Source organism: Strigops habroptila, chromosome 3 (assembly GCF_004027225.2).
Source record: "Strigops habroptila isolate Jane chromosome 3, bStrHab1.2.pri, whole genome shotgun sequence".
Classification (NCBI taxonomy): domain Eukaryota; kingdom Metazoa; phylum Chordata; class Aves; order Psittaciformes; family Psittacidae; genus Strigops; species Strigops habroptila.
The window spans coordinates 80,064,293-80,092,266 of NC_044279.2; the positions used below are offsets into that span (position 1 = coordinate 80,064,293).

The 27,974-nt window shown below is 46.1% G+C and overlaps 1 protein-coding gene across 1 annotated transcript; it reads right to left on the reverse strand.

The window, feature by feature from the left end:
• On the reverse strand, positions 1-27,974 carry LOC115605816 (alpha-2-macroglobulin-like protein 1). Its single transcript, XM_030480834.1, has 36 exons — positions 27,856-27,974; positions 22,917-23,100; positions 21,716-21,878; positions 21,225-21,277; positions 20,347-20,364; positions 19,699-19,858; positions 19,181-19,265; positions 18,236-18,350; positions 17,991-18,105; positions 17,497-17,606; positions 16,870-17,037; positions 16,318-16,548; positions 16,067-16,130; positions 15,159-15,304; positions 14,405-14,554; positions 13,831-13,947; positions 13,131-13,278; positions 12,577-12,694; positions 11,160-11,385; positions 10,913-11,039; positions 10,508-10,629; positions 9,971-10,025; positions 9,200-9,283; positions 8,643-8,819; positions 8,391-8,472; positions 7,855-8,011; positions 7,583-7,657; positions 4,039-4,201; positions 3,191-3,408; positions 2,793-3,008; positions 2,178-2,302; positions 1,701-1,791; positions 1,239-1,307; positions 923-1,025; positions 796-837; positions 1-188 (listed from the first exon to the last, which is right to left on the reverse strand). The coding sequence occupies exons 1-35, from the start codon at positions 27,972-27,974 to the stop codon at positions 797-799; spliced, it is 4,395 nt and encodes a 1,464-aa protein (XP_030336694.1). The 3' UTR covers positions 1-188; position 796.

Genomic DNA, 27,974 nt, shown 5'->3' on the forward strand with positions numbered 1-27,974 from the left:
TTAAAGCAATCAGAATTAATCAGACACCCCAAAGAATTCACCAGAAAATGGCTGTGAGGATGAGCAGCATGGCTTGGGCCGAAGTTAGTCCTGAAATCCAATTTGAGATCTGTCCCAGCACCAATATCCCAAGCCCACCGAGATGTGATTTCCCATCTCCTGTCTCGCACTAGTGGGATCCCTGTGGGCTGAAAGCGTACAGTAAGGGAGCAGAACAAGCCCTTGGAGAAATGAAAGCAGAAGAGGGAGTAACCCAGAGAGCAAATAATACAACCCAAATTATTAACTCTGGGATGCTAACAGCTAGGGAGCCCAGGCTGTCTCTAAGGACTCTAAGGGAAAGCATTTCTCTGGTTTGATCTAGCGTCCTTGTTTTACCTTAGCCCCTCCCTAGAAAGAGGTACTCTGCGCATGAGACAGAGTAAGCTGAAACTGGTACCATGAATTCTGCTTGAAAGTTCTTCTGGAACAGTGCAAACCGTCTACTAGAGTCCCAGAAACTCAGCACACTACCCAGACCAGCACACTACTGGTCCTTCACAGCATGGACACATGTTAATCACTTCGTGTCCTGCCTACAGGGCAATCCAGCAAAGACTACATTACAAAGTCCAGAAAAGCAAGGGCAGAGACTAAAGTCCCTGGAGGCCCTAGATATAGTCCTAGATGAAGGGAACACGCTGAATCAAAGATACACAGGGCCCCGCAGGACAGAGAGAGGTGGCTGGATTGCAGAAGAAACATCACAAGGCTGCTAAGCTCTATATGGGGGCTGAGGAAGGGACTCACACCCACCTCAGATGCAGGAGACATTATAATCAGCCAGGGCCTGATCCTCTGCAACAAGACAGATCTAAGTTATCCTTACACAGTCAAGTGCAAACACTCAGACAGTCCTGGAAGCCCATTGTTCCACACTGACCTGGATGGTAGTAGTCATAGACCCTGACATAGCCTGGCTTCAAGTTGGTCACTCCAATCTCTCGCTCCAGATGCAGGACATATGTCTCAGACTTATGGCTCAGCTGGGGAAGAAGAGCAAAGGAAAATTCACTTATGAGCTGTTCTTTTTATTCCTCACCTAAATTTGATCCTACTGATAGGCATCAGTTTGATCCTACTCTGTGGAGCCAAAGACGACTCTTGAAAATCCTGTTCTGCTAGTCCAGTCCTGGATTCTCCACACAATTCTGCAACTGCCCTCCACTCCTGCAGCTTCTCTAGTAGCACACACATACCTTGTCCAAGTAGATGGCAACACCTCCTTGTGTTTTCTCAGTTCTTCTCACAGAGTGCCAGTGCTGCAGCTAGGAAGGAGAGCAGAGAAAGCAATTTAGTTGAGTCTTTTGAAAAGCAAGTATGAGACATCCCATTCTCATTCACTCACTTCCAGACTTAGTTTGGACTCTTGCCCCTTCAGGCTGATCTCCCTGCAGGTGCAATCAGCTCCTGCAAAACCCAAGGAGGGGAACCTAGGCTACTTAGCTGTCAAGGATATGCTGAGCGAATTGGGCCAGAAGGATCACCATCCTCAAAGCACAAAGAGAAAGCTGACACTATGTTGTGTGGCAGAGAGCAAGGGATGGCGAGATTGCTCAAGAGGGAGACAGGCAACACCTTCCTATGAGACCTCCCCCTCTCCCTGGGCATATGGTCCCACTGACACCACATTTACAACATCCTGATTCCATGCTTCTTACAGACATCCCAGATCCTGGAGCCAGGATGAATCCAGACAGTAGGGACACCTCCACAATCACCATGTTGGAAATGGATCTCTTCCCAGTGTACCTGAGGGAGAAGATCAAAGAGAGAGTCACTCCCAGCTTCCCCTTCCCTCCACCACCATACCTGTGTGAAGGACCCTGAGCCAGCAGCCCAGCCGGGACCACGGCCAAGGCAGTCACTTCTCCCTCTCACAGCAGGCAGATGATGTCTGCACTGCTCTGAGCATCCCCAGTCTGAGGTGACAACTTGCACTCTTCTCCCTAGCAAGAACCAAAGCCCTGGGAAACACTTCCCCATCCCCACAGACACTTGTATCTTTCCTTCCCCATGTTCCATCTGGACCTTCTGCTGAAACTGCCTAGCGCCCCCATTGCAGTCAAGAAGCACCCCTCTGTTCTCCAGCCATGCATGGCTTTCCTTCCCAATTGGAGTGATGTCTTTAGAGTCACCTGACATTGACATAGACAGTAACAGAGCGTGTATCATCCTCAGTGCAATTGTCTGGCTCAGTTTTCACTCGCAAGGCAAAGGATGTGGAGACTTGTGGGGAGGGTGTGTTGTACCTCAGCACCATCTGCAGGGAGACACAAAAAGACAGAATAAGACATGGATAATTAGTTCAATATCATCTATCATACCTTTTTCTTTTACTGACTGCTTTAATCCTGAAGATATGGCCCCATACAGTGACTGGATAAACCATCCACAGTGAACACACTCATCCCAGTATCCAAAATAAAGGTCACTCAGATTGGAAACTTTCCATTATCTGTCCAGCTGGAGGCTACCTTCTCACGCTTCCCCTTGAGACTGTGCAAGTCAGGCATACATTAGCAGGACCACTATAGAGCATTTCCACCCTCCAATACTCCGAGAGCCATGGAAGCACCACTGTCCTCACATTTGGACACGGTCCTCCAGCACACAGGTTTATTGCATTGGCAACAGGCTGGGATTAAAGCACAGTTAGTGCACGTTTCTTTGCATAAAGCTGCAATGGAGAGTTTTGGTTTTGATAAGATGATGAGCAGAGAGTTGTCACAGCAGGGTCTGTGGGAACTTACCTGGGTAAAGACACAACAGCTGCCATGGGCCTGCACCGAGAACTTGCCCGGGACTTCTGTCAGTGCTGCCTCCTGCACCAGCAGACGGTTCTGGTAGGAGACTTGGAACTTCCTCCCAAAGCCTCTCTGGGACTTCACCCTCACTTCTGCAACCCCTTCCGTGCTGTACGTCAGTGCTGCATACTTGGCCAAGGCCTGCAAGGCGACTACTGTGTCCTGAAAATGCAGGAACAATTACATTTGCAGCTCTGAGACCCAAAGAGACTTGAACTCACCGTCCTGAGGACCTCCATATAAAAGAGCTCCTCTCCTGAAAGCCTTTGCATGTGCAAATATTGTGCATACACTGTACAGAGATTCTTTCTCAAGCAACATGCCCTTCCCAGGCCACTAATTACCTGTGTTGAGGCAAACCCTCCATAAGCATTCTGCTGCCTGGTGAGCCAGGCCACTATGCCAGAGGCTGTGGTGAGATCAGTCCCTGTGACATTTGGCTTGGAGAGCAGGGCCAGGAGGACATAAGCTGTCAACTCCACATCCACGGACAGTGGCTGTGACCAAGGACTGGTGCTGGGTCTGGGCTTGGACGAGGTCTGACTCCAGTGGATCTGCCCACCTGGGAAAGGAAGGGAACAGATAACATTGAGGGATGTCAGGAAAGAAATCCTGAGGATTAGGAGGCATAGTGGCTTGTGCCTGCAAAGACAATCAAGTAAATCCCTCTTCACTGGGTCACCATGTCACTGGGTCAATTTGCAATATCCAATACTTCATATTACATACCAAGGTGACATGCAAAAACTAATATACCAATAATCTGCATACACATTATCTCCTAGACATCTGAGTTCTTCCTTGCCCTGTTTGCCAGTCCACTAGCTACTTGATATTAGCTAGCTACCCACTGGCTAGTCCTGGGGGTCTGGGACTAACAAGAAGTGGGACAGCTTGCCAGCTTGCTTCCCTCTCTGGCCCTTTTCAGTCCTGCATAAGAAAGCCCACTTCCCTCAGAGCCCAACCTCCACTTCAGGTATCAGAAAAGTGTGAGGGATTTGAAGAAAATCAGCCACCACACCACAGAAGTGCCAGCAGATACCTTGAGTTCAGAGACTAGCTGTCTCAAAACTCTCTTTGGTGAAGCCCCTAGAGGGCAAGGCTATGGTCCTTCCAGGTTGCATGTAACCAAGGGCTCAGAAAGGTCACTTGTCCTTTCTCTGATGTTCAGCTGGCACTGAGGTTCCCATACCTGCTCTGATTGCCTTTGGATCAAGCATATCAAGTAGCTCTTGTGTGCGTTGAGAGTCCTGAGCCAGGGCAAAGGTGTAGGCCAGCAGGGCCTGGGTGTAAGTGCTGGCAGCTTTGGGTAGGGAAGGAGCAATGCAGCCAAGAGCCTTGCGTACCACTGTACTCTACAGGAAAGAGTTACACGGGTATTGGTCACAGACAAACATATGTGAGGCAGGCAAACACTGAAACACAAGCAGATGTGCAGGCACAGAAAGTATCCCAAACATTCACCCACGTATCCCTGTGCTTGAGCCTGCCCTCTTCTCTTTGTATCAGTGCAGCACAAGGAAGGAGTGTTCTCCTGCCCTCGGTGCAACATGCTTGATAGACCCCCCCCCCAAACCCCCCAAGCTGGTTATGGGCTTTAGCAGTGCTCTCTCAATGAAATGAATGCCTTTTCTGCTGGAGTAACACCACCACATCTTACTTTCCAAGTCCAAACACAACAAGAGCAAAAGCTCACCATTGCAAATGGTTACACACAGCACACTGACCAAGATTACTGTGTTCAGTTCACCTCCACAGGGCCTTACAGGGCCACTGGGATTTCCAGTTTCCTCCAGAACACCAGTACTGCTCTTGGCAAGCAGCAGCAAATCCACTGGTCTCAGCAGCATTCAGCTATGCTATTCCAAACATGAGCCAAAGGCTTGCAGTGGTTGCCTATCCCATATGTGTGCGCCTGCAGCACTTTGTGGTTTCTGCTTTTCCAGTGGCCTCTTGGTTAAGTACAGTAAGGATCACACAAGGGCTACATTTAAGATTTATTCTTACACGTGACACTCTACTCAGCAATTTCTCTTCTAGGAAAGAGAAAAGGTAATGCCTGTGTCACCTCTGTGTTCTCAAGATGGTGGAGTAGTATTAGTGCATGCAGGCATCAATTCTCAGAAATACTCATAGTATCTATATCTACTATGCACAGAGTACCAAAAGGTCCCAGGATCCAACTGCTTCTTTTTGGTTGCTGTCTCTTGCTAAAGCCCAGCAGAAGCACTATAAGCTAAGCTTCCATCATTTCAGAAAGTCCTACTTTTCTATTTGCTGCAAGCAAATAACTGCAAGCACCACAGTAGAGCTAAGTAGGGATTACAGCAAGTTCATTAATTTGTTCAGGGGCTCCTTTATTATTCCTTTTCCTTCTTAAAGTTCTCATTCCCCCAGACAGTTAAAATCAGGGTAGGAGTGTTTGTACAACTACCAAACTTCATGTGAAAACACTTGATGTACCACTTATTAAGTGCTGACTGTTACCATACATCTTAATACCTTGTCTGGGAACAGTCTGACATGTATTGTAACCCATCTGGTTCTGGGGTCTTCTGGTGAAACTTACAGAAGAACTAAGAGTGCCACTCTACTGGAAGTGTTCCCACACATACTATGCTCATCCTGGTGTGGACAATAGGAGTCCCAAGTACAGAAGCATTTAGCCTCCGTGGGAGCAGTCATGTAAGAAACTCCTCCTCTACAACATGTCATTTGTTTCTCAAGTCAACATAAACAATCTGCTTTGTTCCAAGAGATCAATTGCCAACACAGGCTGGGGGTAGAGAGCTGTTTGTCTCTGCCTAGATTTCTTGTCAGCCAAAACATCTTTAATATTGATTCATGCGGACACTGTAAAATACTTCCAACCTTTTCCCTGCATTTCAACAGCTAAAGACTTTAATGAGCCTTTTAGGTATGCTTGTGAGAGAAACTAGGATCTGTTCTGAACATCTTGAGTGCATCAGCCCTTGCAGGACAACCTCAAACTCTTTCTCAAAATTTTGACCTCCAGTGAGTGTGTATTCCTTGTAAAAGCATTTATAAATCTCTCGAGGACTCTTTTCCCGAGTGCTATGGCAAGCTTTGTGTTTTCCAATTAATCTACCCATGGACCTACTCAGCAAATTCCTTCACTAGGGCTAGGATAACCCTTTGAGATTTGTATTTCTACCTATCTGTTGTTACTTTTGAGTGTCTTTCATCATTGAGACCATTTTATCTAAGAACAATGGTTTATGCCTGTATGTCCAATTGAATAACTGTTTGGTTTCTTTCACATCAACAAATCTGCTGCTGCAACAAATCATTCCTCCCTCCATGGGCAATCTTCTGAGCTAACAATATTGTTGCCATGTTCTCTGGAGCATGAAGAATTCCATGAGGTCCACTACCTTGTGGTAGCCTAGATTTTCTGTCACTACTGTCGGAGCACTAAGTGACTCTCGATGGATTCATTCTGGACAGAGTGGCTTATACTACCTCATCACGCAAATTGCTTTGAGGTCCTGTTTGTCTCCCTTTCAGGATTCTACTCATGGATTTGGAGCACAGTCTGGTCTCTTCTCAAGTAACTCATTGCTTTCCTTCCCAAATGACAAAACTAGTTCTTAAGACCTACAATAAGCTCTGCGTTAATCTTCTACCAGGATGAAGGTCCTTGTCCTTTTGTTTCATTCTGCTGCAGAGCACAGTATGTATCAAATCTTTGTCATTCAGTTTTATGAAAAGCCTCATCCACAAAAGTCAGCCAAAACTCAGACAGTTCATCAAATTACTAAATGATAGAATAATTCAGATTGGCAGAGACCTCAGAAGATCTCTAATCCAACCTTCTGTTCAAAGCAGTTAGCTATGAGATCAGACCAGGCTGCTCAGGGTTTTATCCAGTCAGGTCTTGAAAACCTCCAATGATGAAGACAACTAAACCTCTCTGGGCAACCTGTTCCAACACTTAATTATCTTTATGCTTAAAAAAGGTAACCCAAAGGACATATTCTGCCAGAAAGAAGGTTAATTTCCATCTGTCTCCCTTTTTTTTCCTAAGCCCATTGCTTTCAGTTGCAGTGAAAAGCACTGCTGTTTCACTTACTTTTCTTATTTCCAGAGAACTTTGCTTCTCAAAATCTATAGCAATCTCATTTCTCCATCAAGTGGATTATATTTTTTTTTTACTTTCCAGTACCACAGAGTCTAGTAATTAAGTTATGATCCTTAGCACTTGTAAGAATTTCCTATTATTATTATTATTACTTCGGTGTGCAATTCCAACTGCCCTGCAGTACTCCTTTCCCAAACTTCCAGTTTTCTTTAAGCTAAAATGTCTTTAAAAATGTCATTATGTCTATATACTTGACTGTGGGAGCAGCTGCACCCACTTCTCCTCCCTAACAACCCACCATTAACTCTCAGCTCTGCAGGGGTAGCAAGGGGATGAGAGGATGAGGCAGGGAGCCGACATGAGCAGCCAAAGCCTGAGAATTGGGCATAGTATCTATTTAGGGACTCCAGTGGCTCCCAGTAGTCCAACCTCACCTTCTCTCCCGCCAGCAATGTCCTCCTCAAGGGACAGTTGAGACTTTTTCCTGAGAAGTGAAAAGTTCTTCCTTGCCCACAGAATTACTTTGTCCACAAGCCTCTCCAAGAACACTCTATTGCCTGCCTCAGCAACACCACTAAGCTCTTCAGGATTCAAATCTTAAGGCAAAAGCATGGCAAAGAATCCCAGTATTTACCTCTGGTGTCTCTCCTGCCTCCAAGTACGCAGCAGTGATGTAGGCAGCCAAGGACACTTCCCCATCCACACCTCCCTACAAAAAGCATAAACATCCAAAAAGCTGGAAAAGTTAATACCCAAAGACCTGAAGCTTTTCAGCAAAAGTCTCACCTATCCCTGGCTTGCTCCCACACAAGAACGCAGAACGACACAGGAAAGTGAACTAAACAATTACCAGTACACTTGGCAAGAACTGCTTTGAGTTGTCCTTCAAGGTGCTCTGGCTCCTACCTTCATGGCTGTGTGGAAAAGCTGGCCCACATTTCTGAAGCAACCATTGGGAAGCTGGTGAAACTCCAGCCAGGTAAGAGCAGCTTGGATGGTCCTGTTGTCCAGGAAAATGTATGGCTTGGCTTGGACAAAGCATTTAACCACAAATGCAGTCAGCCTGGTTAGGGAGAGAACACAAAAAAAGGCATAAGAGAGGGAAGAGAGAAGCAGAAAGAGATGGAGTGAAGGAAAGAGAGGGAAGAATGAGTGGAAAGAAGGAATCTGAGCAGAAGTTGAGGAAAAAGAAAAAAAAAAAAGTGAGAGCTTTAAGCTGGTGGGTCTCTCCTCACCTATTGTTGTGCTATTCCTAATTTGCTGCTCCAAGGACAGTTCATCCTAAGGAGAGATGCATACCCCTGGGGAGCTCCTAGCCCACAAAATGTCTGGAACACTTTGGGTGTAACAGGATGGAAAGGACTCAATGCTGGAAGCAGAAAACTGCCCACCTCCAGGCTGTCAGACAGCAGGTAGACAGCAGGAGAGAGACCAGGGCTTACCAAGTATTACCATACTCATCCTTGGTACCAAATTCACTGTAGGAACCATCATGGTGCTGATACTGCAGCTGTATCTGGTACCCTGGAAAGCAGGACAGGACATTAGTGCTCAGAAGGGTATTTGCAATGAAATCACTGTGAAGGGAGTGGGGTGGTTGAGTGCTCTGAGCGGAAGGGGAGTAGGCACCCAGGACTATTGGTAGATTGGACATTGGGGAAGGCAGAGGAGCACGGTGGCTCTGTTGTACTTGCCGTTGCGCAGGAATCCTGTTGCCCTCTCCTTGATCTCAGGGGTCAGCTGCCTCGTCTTCTCCAGGTACTGCAGCACATAGACAATGGGGGCAAACAGCACCATGTTCTGCTCCCCACAGCCGTGGGGCAACTGCACCAGGTGGTCCAAGTTCTGCAGCGCCATCCCCATGAGGTCACCTGGAACAGAGCATAGGTACCCTGACCAGCTCCTGGGCAGGAGGTTTTGGGATTCACCTCCTCCTACCTGAGGCCCATTGCCACCAGTGCATCCAGCACAACAGCCCCAGCACAGCAGTGTGGGGCCACCTCTGCCCATCCAGTTTACCACTTCCACTGTGCCCTCCATACGGACTGTACACATTCCCATCCCATAAACAGAACACTCTCTCCCTTGCTAAGTGTTTTAGGTTATCAGGAATTAGGCAACGCAGCCATACACGTGGGGAGAACAAGGCACTGAGGCCTTGGAAACCTCAGAAAGGGTATGGGGGGGTTTCTGGGTTTGGGCTTTCCTAGAGCTGAACTCAGAGACATGGGATTTTAGCTGAATTCCTTACCGGTGACCAAGACGGTGGCTCTGACTGAACCTTCAATCACTTCTATAGGCAACATCAGGGACACAGACTCCTGTGCTGGATTCCCTGACGCCGGTGAAGTAAGGTGTGTGGGGAGGTCAAAAAGAAATGCATTCTGATAAAAACAGCCTTCAAAATCCCCAGAAACTGTTCAAGATTGTTCTGTGCTAACATTCCATTTCCCCATCACAGAGGTTGCAGATCACCTCAAAAACCCTGTCCCACTCCACCCCCAAATTCATCCACCTCATGGTGACTACACTGTCCTAACAGCCTTCCTTCTGAAGAGGCTGAGAGGATTTTCTCTTGGAAACCCTCTGTGGTCAAAGTCACCTGCTTTTCTCTATAGAAGTTACTCCACCTCACTTCAGATTTCAGTTGTAGGCATGTCTTCTCAATGCGCTTTGTGCTCTCAAAATCTGCTAACGGCCCCATCATACACCATAAAATTCAAGACAGGAACAGCAATCCTAAGTCATGTACTCCAGCCTTGCCATCTTCAGTAGCCTCATTTTATTACTACAGGTGAAAAAGGCCTGATGCCTGTCACATTACTGTCAGGGATGTTGATGCTAAAAGATTGGACCTCCCCACATCCTTATCCAGGGGAAGCTCTAGCTGGCAATTAGAGTATGCTTCTGTATCTTGGTCATGACGACAAGAGAAAACATTTCAACAAGTAGAAAGACCCAGGAAATGGTTAGGCAGGAAGCAGGGGATGAGCAGGGTGAAAGAAGAAAACAATCTCTCTACCTTTTTCAGGACACAGGATGGAGCTGTGAGCCTTTTCTACCAACACTCCCTCTGGCTGTTGGAGCACACAGAAGTTGCATTATAATGAGCACACAGGAGAGAAACAGAATTACAAGTGGATTAGAAAGAGATATGAACAAAATCCTGTTTCAGGCTGGAGAGTCAGCTGGAGTAACATCACTATCATATAAAAATGCAAATTATCATCAATAGTTTTCATTTCAGGTAAGGAAACAGCACGCATGTTCAGAATATCAACTTCTGAATGATTGTGAAACTGATGTTAGAATCAGCAGAGAACTCAGGAGTGAGGACACAAAAGAGTGCACATATTTAAAGTTTTCCATGGTATGAAGTGGAGGATACCCCTTTACTTCCCACCTCCATCAGCCCTCATGGTTGGGCCCAGCTCAGGCCCTGAGATTCTTATTACACACCTTGAATAGCAAGGGGTGACTCCCAAAATTAACCCACAGAAAATCTGGGAATTGCATAAAGCCCACTTTTAGGTCTAGATAACAGAACAGCTTGTCTGACCCGGACTAGAAGGATTTTGGTGATTGTGTCTTTCTGTCCTTGGTTTGGGACAAATGGTATCTCTTCACCACAGTGTTCTTGGGTAGCCACAGCCTCTGTGCTGAGGGTGATGTTCATGAGCCCTGAAAATAACATTCAGGTGCATAAAACATCTTCTCAGGAAGCACTTCCCATTAATGTAACAGAAATCACCTGTTTACAATGAAAAACTGAATCAGAGCCCTGTACAGTTCTATACCTCCTAGCACAGGCTTGTGAGTAATGATGACCTTAGGATGACTGCAAATGAGTACTCTCTGGTTAACAGGGCAAATAACTCCTCACTCAATCTCAGCTCTTACAAAACATCCCTACCCGGCCCCATCTCTTCCCAGTTCCACTACCCCACCTTGCTGTTCTTCTCACCTAATTGCTCAGCTGTGACACTCCACTGAAAGGGCTTAGCTTCACCAGCACATAAGCAGCTGCTGTACACACAGCCTTTGCATGGCTTCAGCTGGAGGTGTGCAAACTCCTCCAGGGTCACTCGAATCTGAAGGGGCAGAAGGGATGGCAGGTGGTACCAAGATAAACATCACAGGCCATAGATTTCAGCCATCTCCTCCCCACCCATATCCTGCTTTCCTTGCAGACCCTATCAGGGCTCACCTACCTTCATGCATCGCTGCAGGTAGTTGAAGACTGTGGCCTTCAAGATGAAGGTCTCACCCTGGATCACTGAAGATGGCAGTGTGAGATCCACAAGGAAGGGCTTGAAAACAAGCAGACTGGTGGTTGGAGCAAGTCCAAAGCCATTAGGTCCTGTGCAGAACATCCCTGCTTTCCATTCTGTGATGGCGTCAGGCACAGTGACAGTGACACTCTTGTTCCTGTTGGGACTGAAATGCAACAGAAGCATTTAACTGAATCTTGCTATACACAGCACCAGGTGACCTGGTCTGCATCCTTCTGTCCAGTGCACCCCATCCCCTAACCTCAGTCAACCCGCAACCTCTGCTGATCTTGTAGCCCTTGTAGGGTTACAAGTAGGTCCTCAGAGAAGAATGGAACCGCTGTCTCAGATGCTTATATCAACAGAACATTTTTGACAATAGGTTACGTGGCTGCAAGATGCCATCAATCACACTCAGTGCTTTTCTCGGACAGCACTTGCCCTTTGCGCATCTAAAAACGGCTTACAGATGTCAGCAGTTTTATTCTTCTTGGCCTAGGGATGGAGAACCAGACACGAGAAAAGCAACAGGACTGGCTCAACATCAATAGAATTCAGCATCGCAACTTCCGAGAGCCGCAGACTGTTCTGTGGCTGCTACCACAGCAGACATCTAAACAGCCCTAGCTAAAGCAAATGACATTATTTGACTCCAATAACTCGAGACTTTCACTTTTGCCAGGCACATACAGGAAGGCAACACATACAATATGACCTTTGGTGACTCAGATCAGCCTAGTGGACAAACCACATAAGCAGATATCTGCTGCTAGGGGGTGAAGAGGTAGATGTAGCTGGAAAGACAGTGGAGGTGGGAGAGGGCAGATGTGGGGGCATGTGGCCTGAGCAGACTCCAGTCTCCAGACACCAGACAAGAATTTCCTGAAGTTAGAGATTAAAAGTCTCCAAAAGCTCCCTCAGCAGACCTTGTGTTCTCACTAAGCCTCACAGGACACAACTCCCCATCCTGTGAAGGACTTCCATGGAGATCAGCTTCCCCTGCATCCCAGGATACATCCTGTGAGCACAGTTTGGGAAATGCTGGCCCACAGAGATAAAACAGGTAGAGTATAGGCAGTAAATAAAGCTGTTTTGCTGCACCACACCTGCTTTCCTATCTTCCCATGTCAGCCACCTCCCATGGATGGACAATACTTCTGTATGATCATCTAGTAAAGGAAAACGCACTTGATGTAGACATGAGCTCGAATAAGAAATGGCCTGACAGATATGAACCCCATGACACGTCCTTAGGAATCTTCCTCAGCAGCTTATGATCTAAACTCAGTTGTATCTGCTGCCAGCCCCAGTCACACTAAGCTACCCAGACTAGACCTGCACTGCTCAGCTTACTCACCCCAGAGAATACAAATCCCACATCCAGGTTTTGAGGAGATGCTTGTCTACTTTCTCTTCAGCTGAAGAAACATGTAAAAACGTAGTGGGATGATAGGTAGATGTTGTCAGATGCTCTGCTGGAAATAACAAAGACTCAGTCACCACAAGGTCTTCAGGCCCTGGTTTAGAGCATGGATCAGTTAATGCAGTCAACTCTTGAGAAGGATGGTACTGGAACAGAAGGTCCTATCTCAAATTTTGAAATCTCTTGCTCCATTTCAAATGACAGATGTACTTGGGCCTTACTTGTATTTGTAGGCACCATGGGAAAGGCAACCATTCCTTCACCTCAGCGGTAAGACCTAGGATCCAGACAGCCCACTAACATTTCAGAGCCAGAAGCTGTGAGCCACAGGCAGCCTCACACTAGCACAATAGGTTTAGGGCCAGGGAATGCTCTTTCTACTGCATTTGCAATTACAGCAAGTTCTGACTCTTGGCTCAAACCCAGGACTGCCTTCACCTGAAAGACTAAGCATCCCCTGTAAAAAGAAACAGTTGGCAAATGCTTACTGTTATGTGCTTTATGGGTCTGAGCAACCATCAACATGGGCCTGGAAGTAAACATTCCTTTTCCCTGCAGCATTGTTGTTGATGGAGTGGTTGGACACACTCTGGGTTTCCTGATATTGGCGTTGGATATAATCTTCAACCCCATTTCCTGTAGGAAAAAAGAAAGAACTGATGCACCAGAAGCTTGTATTTTCCTTTCTGCACTCTAACCTGTGCCTTCTTTTCCCTTCATGCATGGGGGTCTTGGCTGTCTTCTGGCTTAGCAAAACGTTCTCTTGCTTCATTTTAAGAGGGAATTGCTGAGACCCTCAGCAACGGGCAAATGAGGTCTTCTGAGATAATTCATCTGGCTTGAGTCAGACAAAGTTATTCTTGTTCAAACACATGGTTATTTAGCTACTATGCCTTCTCAGCCTGCAGAGTGCAATTGCTCATGCTATGGAGATCAGACAAACTATGTGAAACCCAGTTAAAGTAACCAATACCTTGGCATCCTGAATCACGCAATCAAAGTGCAGTAACCACACAATTTCTTCTCAGTCAACATTTCAAGTCACTTATTCAAATAACAAGCAAGTTACAAGGGCCTAAATTGGACTTCCTCCCTGTGCTTTCTGTAACAGCACCCCTGGAAAAGTCAGGGGGCCACATTTCCCTCAGTTCATGAATTATCCCAGCCCACCAAATCAACCATTTTTACCCTGAATGCTGTAAACACGTCAGGCTCATCGGAATTTGGGAACCTGCATGACTGATCGTCTTCAGACACTTGGCGAGGATACCTGGAGTTATAAACAGATGGGAACAGCCTATAGATCTGAGAAAGCAAGGAAAAGGGGAAAAAAAAAAAATCAGCACAGATAAAATCTGGCATTCCCTTCCTGTCACACTTCCAAGGCCTGATTGAATTGCTCCTGGCTACTGTGCACGAACACATGCCAGAAAGCTCAGGCTCACTGTCACTCTTCTGACAGAGCCAAGACAACCTGCTGAACTGAACATGAGACAGAACAACAGAAGCTGATTTACCACTGGTGCACTGAGGGATGTTCAACTTTTCTTAACACTTGCCCCCTAATCCTTACCCGTGCTACACTGAGCGTGCTGATGATCCCAAATGCTCAAAGCGCTGCCCAGAATGGGCAGATAAGCTCTGCCCAGAGTGGGAGATAAGCTCTGCCCAGAAGCAATGGCCTGTTGGTCTCCCTTCCTCCCTCTTTCCCTCCTTCATGCCAGTACAAGGGAAGGGAAGAATTAGGAGCAGGCTCACTCACCAAAGAGCTGCTGAGCTCTTTTCCTGTCTTCAGCCCAGGGACACTCTGATCCACAGCCCAGACTGCACACATGGACCCAGGAGATGCCAGCAGGTGGAGACCAACCTCTGAATCAGGAAGAGTCTCCGGTGTTGAGAAGCCCAGCTCCACCTGGATGGGAAGAATGCAGACAATACCCGAGTGACATTTCTGCTGCTGGCCACCCTACCAATTCCTGAGCAGGGAAGGCACCTACATGAAGAGAGTTTCCAAGGACTTTCCTTGCATGGAAACCCAAGGAATCTCCCAAGGACCCCCAGAAGGTATTTAAAATGTCATCATGTTGAGGTTCTAACAGGAAGGACGGCAGAGGGGGAACCATCGATATACTGGAGATACTCCTGCGTCAGCATTCTCACATTCTCACACAGCATTCTCTTTACCCAGCAAAGCAGCTAGCCATGATCACACACCTTACACACCTGTCTTTCTGCTCCTTTCGAGGCCCAGATCTAAAATAAACTTAGTCCTTATCTCTGGGTTCTTTATGAGGTTAGTTTCAGTTTCCCAAGTGCTCTTTACATACTTGCACAGAACATACTTGCTCCATACATCGCAGCACACTTCACCATTCAAGTACTGCAATTCATATGACAGCATCCCACATAGTATCAGCCACAAACAGCTACACATACTATGTATCTCTCAGTCTCTTCATTCACTGCAGCAGACACATTCACTCTCACACATTGTCAGCCTCAGACACAAATCCTACCTTATTTCTGAAACACATGGAGACACTGAACATGGCAGAATCTGCGATGATCTTTCCATTAGGGAAGATAACATAAACAACAAGTCTTGGAGCTGGTGCAAAGATCCAGTTGAAGGTAAGAGGGATGGAGAAGAAGCCTTTCAGCACTAGATGGAGGAGAGGGAAGAAGAGAAAGTAGATTTGTAAGTAAAAACGGACTCTGATCAGGTTTTGCCATTCTGCATGTACCTGTTTAATTCCTTTCTTCAAGTCTTTCAGGGCCAAGGAGATTTCTGGAGACCACTGAAATAATCAGCACATCTCTGGATCTGTTATCCAAGACCAGCAAAAGACTCTTCCTGGTTCTGTTTATTGCCTCAAGGAAATTAAACAACTCTTTGGAGTTTAAGCTTAGCTCCACAAAGAGTGAGAGGTTCAGATGTCTTTCAAAGTCTCCCATCACCAAACATATCCCACCCCATCACCAACAAAGAGGTGACTTCTACCCCAAAGCACCTATAATTTAGGTTTAAAAAAAAAAGAACTAGAGAAGCAGACAACGGTGACACAAAATGTGGCATTCTAACGACTCAGATTATTTGTAGACAACTGCAAATTAAAGCAGGAGAGTTTTGATAGAGGGTAAGGCTATAGTTTCATGCCATTTGTAAGGGCAGCAAAAGGAGATTTTGAGAATTAAGGCAAAGGAGGATGAGCCTATGGGCTGGGAAATTCTGAGTATTTTTCTCTTGGTACCAAGCAGAAGGGTAAAGGAAACCTGAAAGCTGGGAAGGCACACTACTCTGATGCAACAGAAAAGTGGTGAGCCAGCTCTGAACTGCCAAGAGGCTTATGCCACATATCCAAATAAGATGGGATGACACAGACCACTGAGTGCTTGTAGACATGAAACAGGTGAGTGCACTTACTTCTTGGCAGTCCAACCCAAACAGTCTTCTGACCTGTGTGGACTATCCTTCTTCTCCCTGTGACCTAGGGAAGAATAGAGAAAGGGAAGAAAATGCCAGTCACATAGTTACTGCAATCCAGCCCCCTGATGGCTGGATGAGCTATTTGTCCTGGGCTGAGCCAAATCTGTCAAACACCAGGCTTGAATCCGTAGGAGAGGCTGATCTTGTACCTTGAACCATCACCCTCTAGCAGTTCCCCAGAAACTCACAAAGTAGGAGAAGATGACACGCTTGGGCCCATGTTCCAGGTCCTCCTGGTAAATTCTGAAGTCCACCTGGATAGCCTGCTTTTTACCACAGGGCACTGTTTCTGGCACACGGACAATAGATAGAAAACTCCTGCTGGTGCTGTAGAATGGACGTATTAAGTAAGAGGCTCGCTGGTAACTCAAATCAACTGTCCCAGGGTCTCGATCCAAATCTTGATGCAAGACAATTGCCTGGTGAGGAATAATACCAAAACCAAACACTTAATCTCTCTAGTTAAGCAAGTCAGCTGCAAATCACCCTCACTGCAACTTGGTAAGAAGCTCAGATCAGGTTTGAGCAACACCATAGCACAGATCTCTGTTGAGAGCTCATGAGGACAGCAACTGGGATCAACAGAAAAAGCTCTCAGAGGGAGACAAAATCCAGAACACACTGAGGTGTTTCAGATTTGAATTACTGTCCTTCAAGAAGGAAAAAGGGAGATGTCTGTGAGGCAGTAAATAGCTCTGAGATACATTCATACCCCTGCCAACAGACCCTTCCTCACTTACCTCCAGTGCAGCTGAGGTGCTGTTCCAAACAGTTGTATTCAGGCTAAATGAAGCTGTCCCAGAGTCCCCAGTGATGTACTTCTGCTTAAATTGCTGCTCGCCATAGCTTACTATGAGGAGGACATTTTTGTGCTTCAGTGCCTTGCCTTGGTAGTTGATGACTTTAATCTGAGAATCGTGGTGAGCAAGAGAAGTGCAGAAGAGTCTAATCAGTGTACAGAATGTCCTCCTACTCAAAAGACAGCAAAGTCACCCTTTCAGTCACTAACAATATTATCAACACTGCAACTGGTCACCTCCTATTATCATTTGCAGTACCGTTATCATTCACCCCCATGCTCTCTACCCCTTCACAGCAGAAGGCCTCCCAGATGTTGAAATTCCAAATGCTTGGCTTTTCACCCCAAATTTGGATGCCCATAGCTGCTGCTCCTGAAGGCTTATTTGGCAGATGATAGTCTTGGGTGTTATTCTCACTTCTGACAATTCAAGAGTTTTGTCTCTCCACATCATTCATGTCCTCCCAAGCCCCTAGCTGGAGGTGAGGTCAGAAAAGACACTAGATAACAGTCCCTGTGAAGGTATTGCTCATGCTCTCACCTCCAAAAGACTGTAACCAGGAATTACCTTGCCCCTGTATATCTCTCCAGCGTGGTAGTAAGAATTCACATCATCAAACAAGGCCATCCCACCAATCTTGGAGATGAGTAACTTGTGGGAAGCATTGACATGTATCTCTGAATGAAAGCAGTGAGACAGAAGCATAAGGGAGGGAGCAAGGAAGCCAAGCACCCCTCAGCAACCTCCTTGCAGATTGACCCACTGATAATACTGATGCACATGTTCAACTGCACACACATTTCATACCAGAGATCTGGGTATTTAGTCTTCTTCCTACTTCCAGCCCTTAGAGAGGTCCCCAGGCTTCACCACCTGAGACCAGATGCACTCCGAGTGAGTGTGTTATGCCATCAGGAACTGCTGGCTCTGTAAGGTCAGCAGACCCCAACGTGCTCAGAAAGCTCAAAGCCCTTGCTAGCCTGAAAGTCCTCATGTTCTTGGTAAGATTAGTGCATCTTCACATGCCTCTTCCCAGTCACCAGAGATGCTTCCAGAGTTACCTGTGCCATCTTCTATCAGCAAGGCCTCCGCAACTATGCTGTCCTGATAGTATCGGAAGTCTCGACTGAAGAAGGACAGACTCATGTTTGTGAAGAAGCAACCAGTCTCATCTGTCTGGAAGTACAGAGAGAGGAAAAGCCATGGGGTAGCATCACTATTATTTCAGCTGAAGCCTCCTGCAGCCTCGCCTTACCCTGGGCACAAATGTGTCTGAATACTGCTCAGCTCCTGCTACGCATCTCACCTGGTTGTTGAATTCCTGACAGAGATCTGGTTTCGAAGCACTGGGCAGGAATGGGGCTATCTTCTGACAAAGGTTCACATGAACCATCCCATGCACACCTTTCCCATAAGCGTATCTGCTTGGAGGAGGAAAGGAAGGAAGAGGCAGTCACATGTAGTGAGAGAACACAAGGCTTGCTTTGCAGAGCACTTACTCAGAGACACAGAGGCCCAGAGACCACTTATTCACAGATATATTCACACTATAGCACAAGAGTGGCAGCCACACAGCAGGCCCAGGAGCCCTGACCCAATAAGCAGGTTCAAGCTGGGGCTCTGTGATGGGAGATCACAGGCTATGCAATACAACTAGTGTCAAACTAACCTACTCTGGGAAACCAGAGAGTTTTAGTTGCTAACTCAGCAGAGAGGTCTGCACTTTACACCAACATCACCCCAGGATATGCTGAAGGCATGCATCATCTTATGAGCAGAAACACAGGTGATTAATAAAATGCCTTTCATTAAGAAAGCACCTTTACATGAGGCTGTTAAGCCTGGCACTGTCCTTGGACTGTACCTGGGGCAATTCCTTTTTGCCTTTCTCTAATTTCTGCTAAAGCATAATCTGGAAAAAGAAAAAATTCCCTTTTCTTCTGCAGGGAGATGAACACCAAACATCTGACACACTCTCCTCCACAGATGGCTGCTTGCCAAAGGGTAGGCTACTCTCCCATGTTTTTGGTATAGAGACTTGTGGAGTGTCTTTAGAAAAGGGGTAGTAGAGAACAGAAGTTATAGGAATGTTCCGTGTGCACCAGAGTGCAAAGAGCTGCCATGGAAAATTCTGGCCTCCTGTAACTGAAGTGTAGTAAATTTCCCCAGAGCTTCTCATGGTTACTTGACTATCTTGTGCTCATCAGGCCAGAAAATAACACAGGGACATCCCTCCAAGCAGAGTCCTCACCTGCCACATACCCGGAGTGGGAAGGTTTTATCTAGTGCATAAATCTGATTTGGTGCCTCAAAGATCACTTCAAATTTTGGTAGCACTGGAAAGAAAAAACAGAACTGTAGGAAACACTGGCCAGGCACAGCCTTTCCAGAGAATCAACATGAAGATAAGACCATGGTGGAATAAGAGCCAGGAAATGGAGGAAGGTGGCAAGAAGGGGATCCCTTGTTTCTTTAACAGATATGTGTGCAGCTTTATGTGACCTTGATTTGTCTGACACAGAGATCTAGAATCAGCTGTGTCAAAGGTCTGTGGCCATACACAACACTTCTCCCACACACTGACCCAAGGCCCCAAAGTGATCCCTCTCCTGAGCCTCTGCTCAGACTCTTATCCATGACATTCTATTTTCTCATTTGCTCTCAGGATGGTTATCACAGAATAAACACCCAGCTTCCTGGATTGAGAGTGCAAGGTCCTCTCTGCAAGGTCCTCTCTGCAGCTCAGACATGTCCCCCTCATGTTCATACCATACTCCTGGACGGAGAAACTGCCATACGCTTTTGTGTTGGTGACATTGATGACATATGTCCCCAGCAAAGGCTCATCACTTAGCTGGAAAGAGAGATCTGCAATGCCGTCTTGGGGGACCACATCCAGCCATTGCTCTATCCGGTTGTCCTTAGGGTCCTACACCCACAAGAAAGGAAGAAGCAGTTACAGCATCTCACTGATCCACACCCCATAGAAAATGAGCTTCAGAATTTCAGTGCTGCAGACTATTAGGTTCTATATGTAAGGAATGAGGTTTGGTAGAGGCTAGTCAAAAAATTTTGAAGACAATATAATGCTCCCAGCATCTGAGTCTCCCTACACTTATCTAAATCCTGATCTCAAGGAAAGATTCTTCACAGCTTTAACTTTTTTCATAAAGGTCTAAGTTGATCTGTCTATACTCTTGCAAGAACAACTTTTAGATTTCTACTGAAGTAAGTGGGAGCGTAACTTCAAGTAAGTGTATAAAAAAGAAGCTGTAAGGAGAGTGTTAATTTAAGAAATCTTGAAGTTCCACTATTCTACTCAGAGGCCTGAAAAATCTACCAGGAGCTGAACATGAATAGCTCAGTAAAATGGCTGCCATCAACACTACTGTAACACTAGATCTCAGCATCACTCACCTGGAGAAACAGCGAAATCTGGAGGGGGGAAAGGCAAAAACCATTAGAAAACAGAAACATGTGCCAGGAACACACACAAGGTACTTCAGGTGCAAATCCCTCTCTGAAGAATGTGCAACTAGTGATTTGGAAATTTAGAGCACTGACAACAATATAAAGTAAAATAAACATGACCAAAACGGAGAAATATCAGGTGAATCCATTACAGTAAGGTCTGGAGAAAGGGAAAAGCCAATCTGGAGGTCACCCAGCACTCGCTAATGATTCTTGGCAGAGCCTTCCATGGGGAAAACTCACTACCCAAACAGACCTACTCTGGCTCAGCTGCAGTCTTCAGGTGTTACAGAGGCATACGATCACATAGTTTGGAAGGAACCTCTGGAGCTCAGCTAGTCCAACAGTCTGCTGAAGCACGTCTTCTTAGAGCAGATTGCTCATAGCCTCCTCCAGCTGAGTTTTGAACATCTCCATGAATGAAAATGCTTTCTCTGGACACCTTTTTCAAAATCTGATCATTGTCACTATGAAAACATCTTTCCTAATTTCTAATCTAATTTTCCATGTTCTAATTCATAGGAGCCACCTCCCCACCACACGTCCAGGAAAACTTGAATTGCAAATTATTCCCTCCCCATGATACCATCACATCAGGAATCAGTATGCCTTATGCTTGTGCATAAGACCAGCAAGAGACATGTACAGCTCTGTCATCTTCCTGAGTTACCAGCTTTTACTCGAGTTACTATTCTCCTCTGGACACTCATGAAGCCTGGCCCAGGGATGAATGTAGAAAAGTTGGCAGATGAGCAGGGTAGAAAGGAAGTAGGATCCACACATGGAACAAGCAGCCTTTCCTGCAGCAGCCCAGGCTGGCTTACCGAATCATTGAGCACCATGAATTCCTCATCCAGAGTCACTATGCGGAATCTCACTGAAGACAAAGAAATATATTTATCAGATAAATAGGATATTATATACGATAATATAGAAATATATTTATCAGATAAAAGAAATATATTTATCAGATCTCAGTCCTTCCATATAGACCCCTGCTCTATATGTTTCCCCAGGTCCTGTCTCCATGCAATACACATTTGTGCTATACACATGACATCTGACACGGATATACCCACATGTAAGATACCATGGAAAATTACCTACTGCCTCCTGCAACTTCACAGTCACCACAAGCTGGACATTATAGCCACTGAAAACATCACTCAATGAGAGACTGTTGAGTGATGTTTTCAATTGCCTCAAAGCCTTCTGCTAGGGCTTGTCCATGAATTTCAGGCAATCACAGGCTTTCCATATAGCGCTACCAGTAAAAAGCCTAGGGCCCACAGTTGCTCCCTTTTGCAGCTCTCACCTGTCTGCCCTGGTTGGTAGACGGGCTTTTCTGTTTGGACGAAGGTGCCACTGCTAGCCTTGGAGATTAGTACCTTTTCCTTCTCCTCAATACTGACCCCTTTGCCCGTGATGATCAGTTTGACAGTGGCAATCTCCTCTGTGCCATCAGCTGGAGGTGTAACCTATACAGACAGAGAGAGGAGAGCACACAGCTCCCAGGTAATCTTCTGCGAGCCCTGAGCAGAAATTCAGAGTGAAGTGGAGTAACTAACCAGTTCCTCTTCACCTGTGCCAGGACATCCCCTCCAGTAGCTGAATCCAGATCACATCTAGATCTCCCTTAGTCCTACAAGACAGCAGGAGGCCCAGCATGCCATGGAACCTGACCTTTTTTGCCACTGGTTAAGGAATTTTGCCTCTGGTGACAAGCAGGTGCCTTACACCTCTGGGTCTTCAAACTTGGTCAGGAGGATGGGCAGATGCCAGAAAGGAGGGAGACAGTAGCAGAGAATCAAAGGAGAGCAATTAAGCTGTAGCAGAGCCTCAAACGCCTTCAGAACTAGCACGTACTAGCAAGCAAGAAAGCCAGGTTAGGAAAGATAACCCAAAGGTGTTTCTGACTCCAGCAGCCAAAGATCCCAGCAGCTCAGCACAGAATATACTGTATAGTAGAAGAGATGCTATTTAGGCATGCCTGCCTTATCCTAAATCTTTGCTAAATTCTCACCAACAATGAATAAGCTCTAAGCTGCTGCTTAAAAATAACAAGCACATCAATTTCCATTCAACTGCTCTTCAGTAGCTCCTAAGAGCTGAGTTGCTGCCTGACTCCAGGTCCTACAGAAACTACAGTATGACATGCAAAGCACCATTTCCTCAAGCTTTAGCTGTGGAGCTGCGCAGGTCCTTTAGAGAAGAGCTAAAGCTCCTTCATCTAGCCTGGGAGGGAAGAGAAGGGAACAGGTGGGTTCTTTTTATGTATACAGAAGTGTGGTAGATTTTAAAGCATGTAACCGCAATATAACAATTGATTCAGAAGGGAAATTCAGTGCTGACCAGCGGATATTCTGTTTGGCTATGCATCCCTAGGCATCATCCACTCCCCCCCAGCAGACTCACTCCAAGGCAAAGTGGACCCTGTCCGTGTCATCCCTGGTTAGGTAGTAACGTGCGGGATTTACAGTTCCAGAAGGGAAAAATCAGTGATGGCATTTGCTCACCCAGAACTTAGCGCACACGAAAGCTGCCTTCTTCTGGGTGGTTTCTTGCATTAAGAGCTCACGTCCTGCAGAGCGCTCCAGGACCAGATTCACTTGAAGCTTTTCTTCATAACAGGTAATATGGAGGCAGGCAACTTGGGTGGATGGGTAGCGGAGATCTGCAGGGATCACCACCAGGTAACGTCTGGGGCAGGGGAAAGAAGGCATCAGAGGTGGCACCAGGTTGAGGGCTCAGAGATGTGGAAGAGCTTCCTTGCAGTGGCCCACTACTGCAGAACTTCTCAGCAATGTGCCGTGGCTTCAGTCAATATTGAAAAGAACAGTGAACCCAGCAAAGTGATGGCTTCACTCATAACCTGGGAAATAGTTTCTGCTTGATTAGCATAAGTATAGCCCTATATATACCAATTATCTCTTGAACTCCCCAAAACCATTCCTTGCAGTCTTCAAAAGAAGCGGCCTCATAACCTTGCAGTCTAGACACCAGTGACTTGTTCTAGCATGGCAACTGGAGAAGCAAACATCCCTGGGTCTAAGGTCTTACCTGGAAGCCCCCCAAAAAGGTGGCTTGTATTTAACTCATAGTAGCCAATCCTAACGCATGGGAGGTTAGGTAAATGAGCCAGCTACCCTTTGGGGTGCTCTACGATAGAGCAGAAAGCTGGTGGCATGGCATGTGGTCTACCTAGACTGATGCCTTCATGAAAGAGACCAAAACAGAAGTTCAGCATCACTCACAGTTCGTGAAAAGCAGTTGCAACGTGGAACAGAAGGCTCAAGAGGATGCCTATCCTCATCCTGGGGGCTCTTGCTTCAGTGGCCCTCTTCCTCTGAAATCACCGAGGCTGTTTTTAGGGGGGCAATTGCTTTCTAGCACAGCCTAAAGAAGACATGGGATGGGGGAGGAGCCAGCCTCTCCACACCTCTTCCCTTCTCCTGAGATTAGAGCAGGCAGCAGTAGGGATGGCTATGCTGTGCCAAGTCCTCCTTAGCCAATAGCAGCCACTTTGGCTGCCACCCACCAGTTCAGAACATCCCCGCCTGCAAGGCTGCCATGGAGACATCTGACCAGATAGATTTTTCATGGTAAAAAAACAGCAAGAACTTTGCAGATCAGTGACCCAGGCCAGGTCCTGATCACTTGTCACTTGTGTCCCTTTGTTTCAGCTGGAGATGGATTGATGCTGTGCAGCCAGCAGCAAGAGCTCACCCCAGCATACAGCAGGCAGTGCTGTCATTCAGGACACAGGCTCAGTAGCTCTGGATCAGATTATGGGGAAGTGGATCTCCTTAGGCTGTTTGGCTTGAGAATGGGAGCAAAACCTTGCATGTGCCTAAGGAAGCACTGTAGCAACACTACCACCAGCCAGCAACCACTCATGAGCCAATGACTTTGCCTTTTCCTTACTTGAATACAGGGAAGGAAATGGAAATACACACTGGTCAACAGATCTCTCCACCAGCTCCCTGCAACATCTATTAGCAATGGCACCATCTGCAAGGAGGTGTCCTCAGGAACTGGTTCCAATTCCTCATCGTTCATGTCTGGATGTGAAAGGTCTAAGATACAGTCTTCTGGTTCTGTTTTTGAATCTGAGGGTCGGGTTAAAACTCACAAATTAAAACATGTGGCACATTTTTTAGCACTGATGACAATGTGCACAGAAGGGTGGACACTTGTGCTGTTCAACCAGCCTGGCCTCCCAGAAAGCACGGTCACCATGTAAACTGCCTGTTGTGAGTGGTACTCAGATTGCATGAATTCTCAAACTACACCTGAATGTGAGATATTGTGTGAGACAGCATTAGCTAGCCCAGGCTGCAATGTACCAAGGACTGTCTTAATAACACAGACAGCTACAGTTCTGTGCCTGGAAGTATTTCCCAGCATTGTTCAATAGTGCTAAGGCAGCCTAAGCTTTCCATATCTGGGTCCCAACATGGTGCTACTCAAGCAGGCAGTTGGGATCTCTTCGTCAAAAGCAGGTTCCAGGATGCCCAGAAATTTCCAGCTAACTTGGAATCTCTATTCCCAAGCCTCTCCATACTCTTTTTCCAGATGGGGTTGGGAAGCCTGAGCCCCCTCTTACCTCTATCACTGGGCCACTCTAGAACAAGCATGCATCATGGGGGCTATACATTATGCATAGGAGTTGGTGCTGGCACTGCCTTTGTCTCAAGTGCCAGCAGTTTCATGGCTTAACTGATGGAGATAACTGGTCAGAGGCCAGATATCCCAACTGATTTCGGAAACCAGCATTGACTTGATCTAAATCAGTGTTAGGTTACTAGGCAAGGAAGACTGGAGACCTTTTCTTGTGATAGACGCTTTCTTGTGTCTTCGCGAAGTAAGATTGTTACTGAGAATGGCAGGCAAACATGCCTTTTTGTCTAAAACCTAAGATTTTCCTACAGAAAGCTTGAGCCAGCTCATAAATGGATCGACCATAGCCAGAGAGGTGCAGCTGCTGGCACTATTGACAGGAGCTGCACCCACCAATGCCAGCAGTGTGGAAATCTCTCTGACCCTGTCCCACTGTGCTCCTCCTGTGCTGTTTGCCCAGGTGCGTTCTCTATTCCTTGCTTGGCTTTGGCAAACCTGGCTCTTGCTCACAGGAACATGCACATGAAGGATCTGCATTGAAGGCAGCAACTCACAGCTGCACAGGTGTCATAGACCTGAACACAGTCTCTGAATCAGACAAAGCACAGCAAAACTGTGCACAGTTTCTAGTTCTGCAGTGTCTTTCTCTATATGGACATAAAGAGAAGGCCTTTGTGATAGAAGTGTTGAGCCAAGAAACCCATGGCGGGTTAAGGGATCTACCCTCCTGAAAACATACTGTTCAGCTGGAGCAAAGGACATAGTACATACTAACAACACAAAACTATATAGATGCCTGCTCTCCACAGATAACTGGAATCAAAATGAAAAGGAAGAAGAGGAGACTTAATACAGGTCACACCTATGGACATGGAACACAGTTTCAATGGTTCAGAATGAGGGCTAGGAGCAATGGCATCTTGGAAATCACTTCCAATGTTTTAATATTGTTGAGGAAAACAAGAAGTCAATACTATCAGCATTCTGTATGAGGAGAGTATTAACGTCTGCGGAGCACTTCGACAGGAGACTGTGCAGAGAGCAGGAAGTCATCGGTTTCTTGAAATAATCACATCTCTTAGAGACCCTGTAGCACAGAATAATTTATCAAAGCAACTGAATCGTTCTTCATTCTCCTCTACGACATTCATCATCAACTTCATACAGGCTTAGGGCCTCCTCCATTGTTGCCTTTTTTCGTTTCCAATTACAAACTCCATGCTCCTAACCACTGACATTTCCAGTCACCTCTTACACATACATACACACTGTGTAGCATCTCTGAAGGCAATGAGATTTGATATCCTTGTGTTTTGATAGTGAAGTATATACTTTTGCATCAAGGGTGTTTCACAGTCCACACAGGGTTCATAAAAATCTGTGAGGCCATGTTTCTGCAACCTGACCAACATCCATAACATGATGGAATACCTCCAAAGAATCTCTCCATAATGCCAAGGTAGATTAGACTGCTGCACCCACCTTCTGATGCCTTAACAGCAGAACTTGTCCACTGCACCAAAGCCAAGCAAGAAATTGAGAACACACCTGGACAAACACAGCAGAAGGAGCAGGAACTGACACGGTCAGAAAGCTTGAAGGCAACATAGTGTAAACTGTTCTATGACTCTCTCAGTGTTTGGCTCCTACACTGCGATCATTCAAAGAACTGCAAATCTGCTGAAGTTTTTGCCCAGAAATCTAGTGCAAGCCTTCAGGTTGTAGGCTTTAAATTTGTTACTTGGAATTGAGCTTTAGAGAATTACAGAGCTGTGCCCAATGGAGTTCGGAAACTTTTACAAGACTCTCAAACCATGAGCAAGCCATGGATCTCTCTCCAAAGAACAGGTGTAAACCATGAAATCTGCAGCTTTGCATGCTTTTCACAAAAAACTAGTGCAGCTTATTTCTACCTAACCCTCCAAAAATCCACACAACCCATTGAAAGAGCCTATTATCTTCTGAACCTTCTTGGTCCAACACCCAAACTCTTAGTTCTTGCTTCATCTTTCCTATTCATCCCACTGAACTTCTGAGTTTCAACTCACTGAAACTTCTTCTCCCACTGAGAAAGTCTCACCAGCACTCCAGGCATAGTGATTTATCTGAGTCACAACATCCCAAGTTGTAAATTCAAATCTAGCCATGGAAATTGAAAACTGTTTACAAGTTGGTAAACTGGCTCAATCAAAACCACAAGGACTTCCAGATATGAATGCTGTGGCTTAGGAATCATCTCTAGTGTTAAAAAGTCAAAACCCAAACAAGAACCTAGTGGTAAAGCTTGGGGTCCTAGATAAAGCAAGTTCCACCAGAATAATTGTGGTGAAGCTTCAACTACATGTAATATATTTGTGGACCTATTTGTCAGGTCTTATGTGAGATTCTTAATTTTGGTGAAGCCACTTTCTCAATGAAGTTGCAACTTTGGTTACACCCAAAGAACTCCTTCTTGGTGGAAGGACCAAACAAAACTCATTTTGTATGGATATAGTTGTAATAAACTGACCTGAGACATCACAGTAGCTTAGAAGAGGTGATCTTTGTGGAATGGCTTGAACACTGTCAGAGTTGGGCAGGAGGCTACACCCAAAGTGAGGATATTTCCTAAAAATCTTATAACTGTGCCTTTTCTATTTAATGTAGAACTAAGCATACAACCGAAGATGAAGCATGCAGTGAGCAATAGAGGTCTGCCCGCAATTACTGAACACAGGCTCAGAAGTTTCAAATTCACAGGCATGTGGTAGAAGCATTCATGTAAAACAGATATTCAGTGTTAGACACAATTCACAATGCTACTCTATCGGCACCAGCTATTTTGATGACACACACACGTATGCCAGGTACACAGGTTTGCCATCTTTCTGGACTCTACATGAAGAAATGGACAGAGAAGATTTCTTCCTTTTGCGGAAAGGTATCAGAGATTCTTCTTCCTCTGGCGATCTCAT

What these genes read in the sequence shown, in the direction of transcription:
- LOC115605816 (XM_030480834.1), bottom strand. Translation starts at nt 27,974, where the DNA reads ATGAGATCGCCAGAGGAAGAAGAATCTCTGATACCTTTCCGCAAAAGG. An exon ending in AAGAGCTCAGCAGCTCTTTG is followed by an intron (nt 13,948 to 14,404) that starts GTGAGTGAGCCT and finishes TTGCTTTCTCAG; the next exon opens with ATCTATAGGCTGTTCCCATC. An exon ending in ACTGTCTATGTCAATGTCAG is followed by an intron (nt 1,792 to 2,177) that starts GTGACTCTAAAG and finishes CTTCTCCCTCAG; the next exon opens with GTACACTGGGAAGAGATCCA.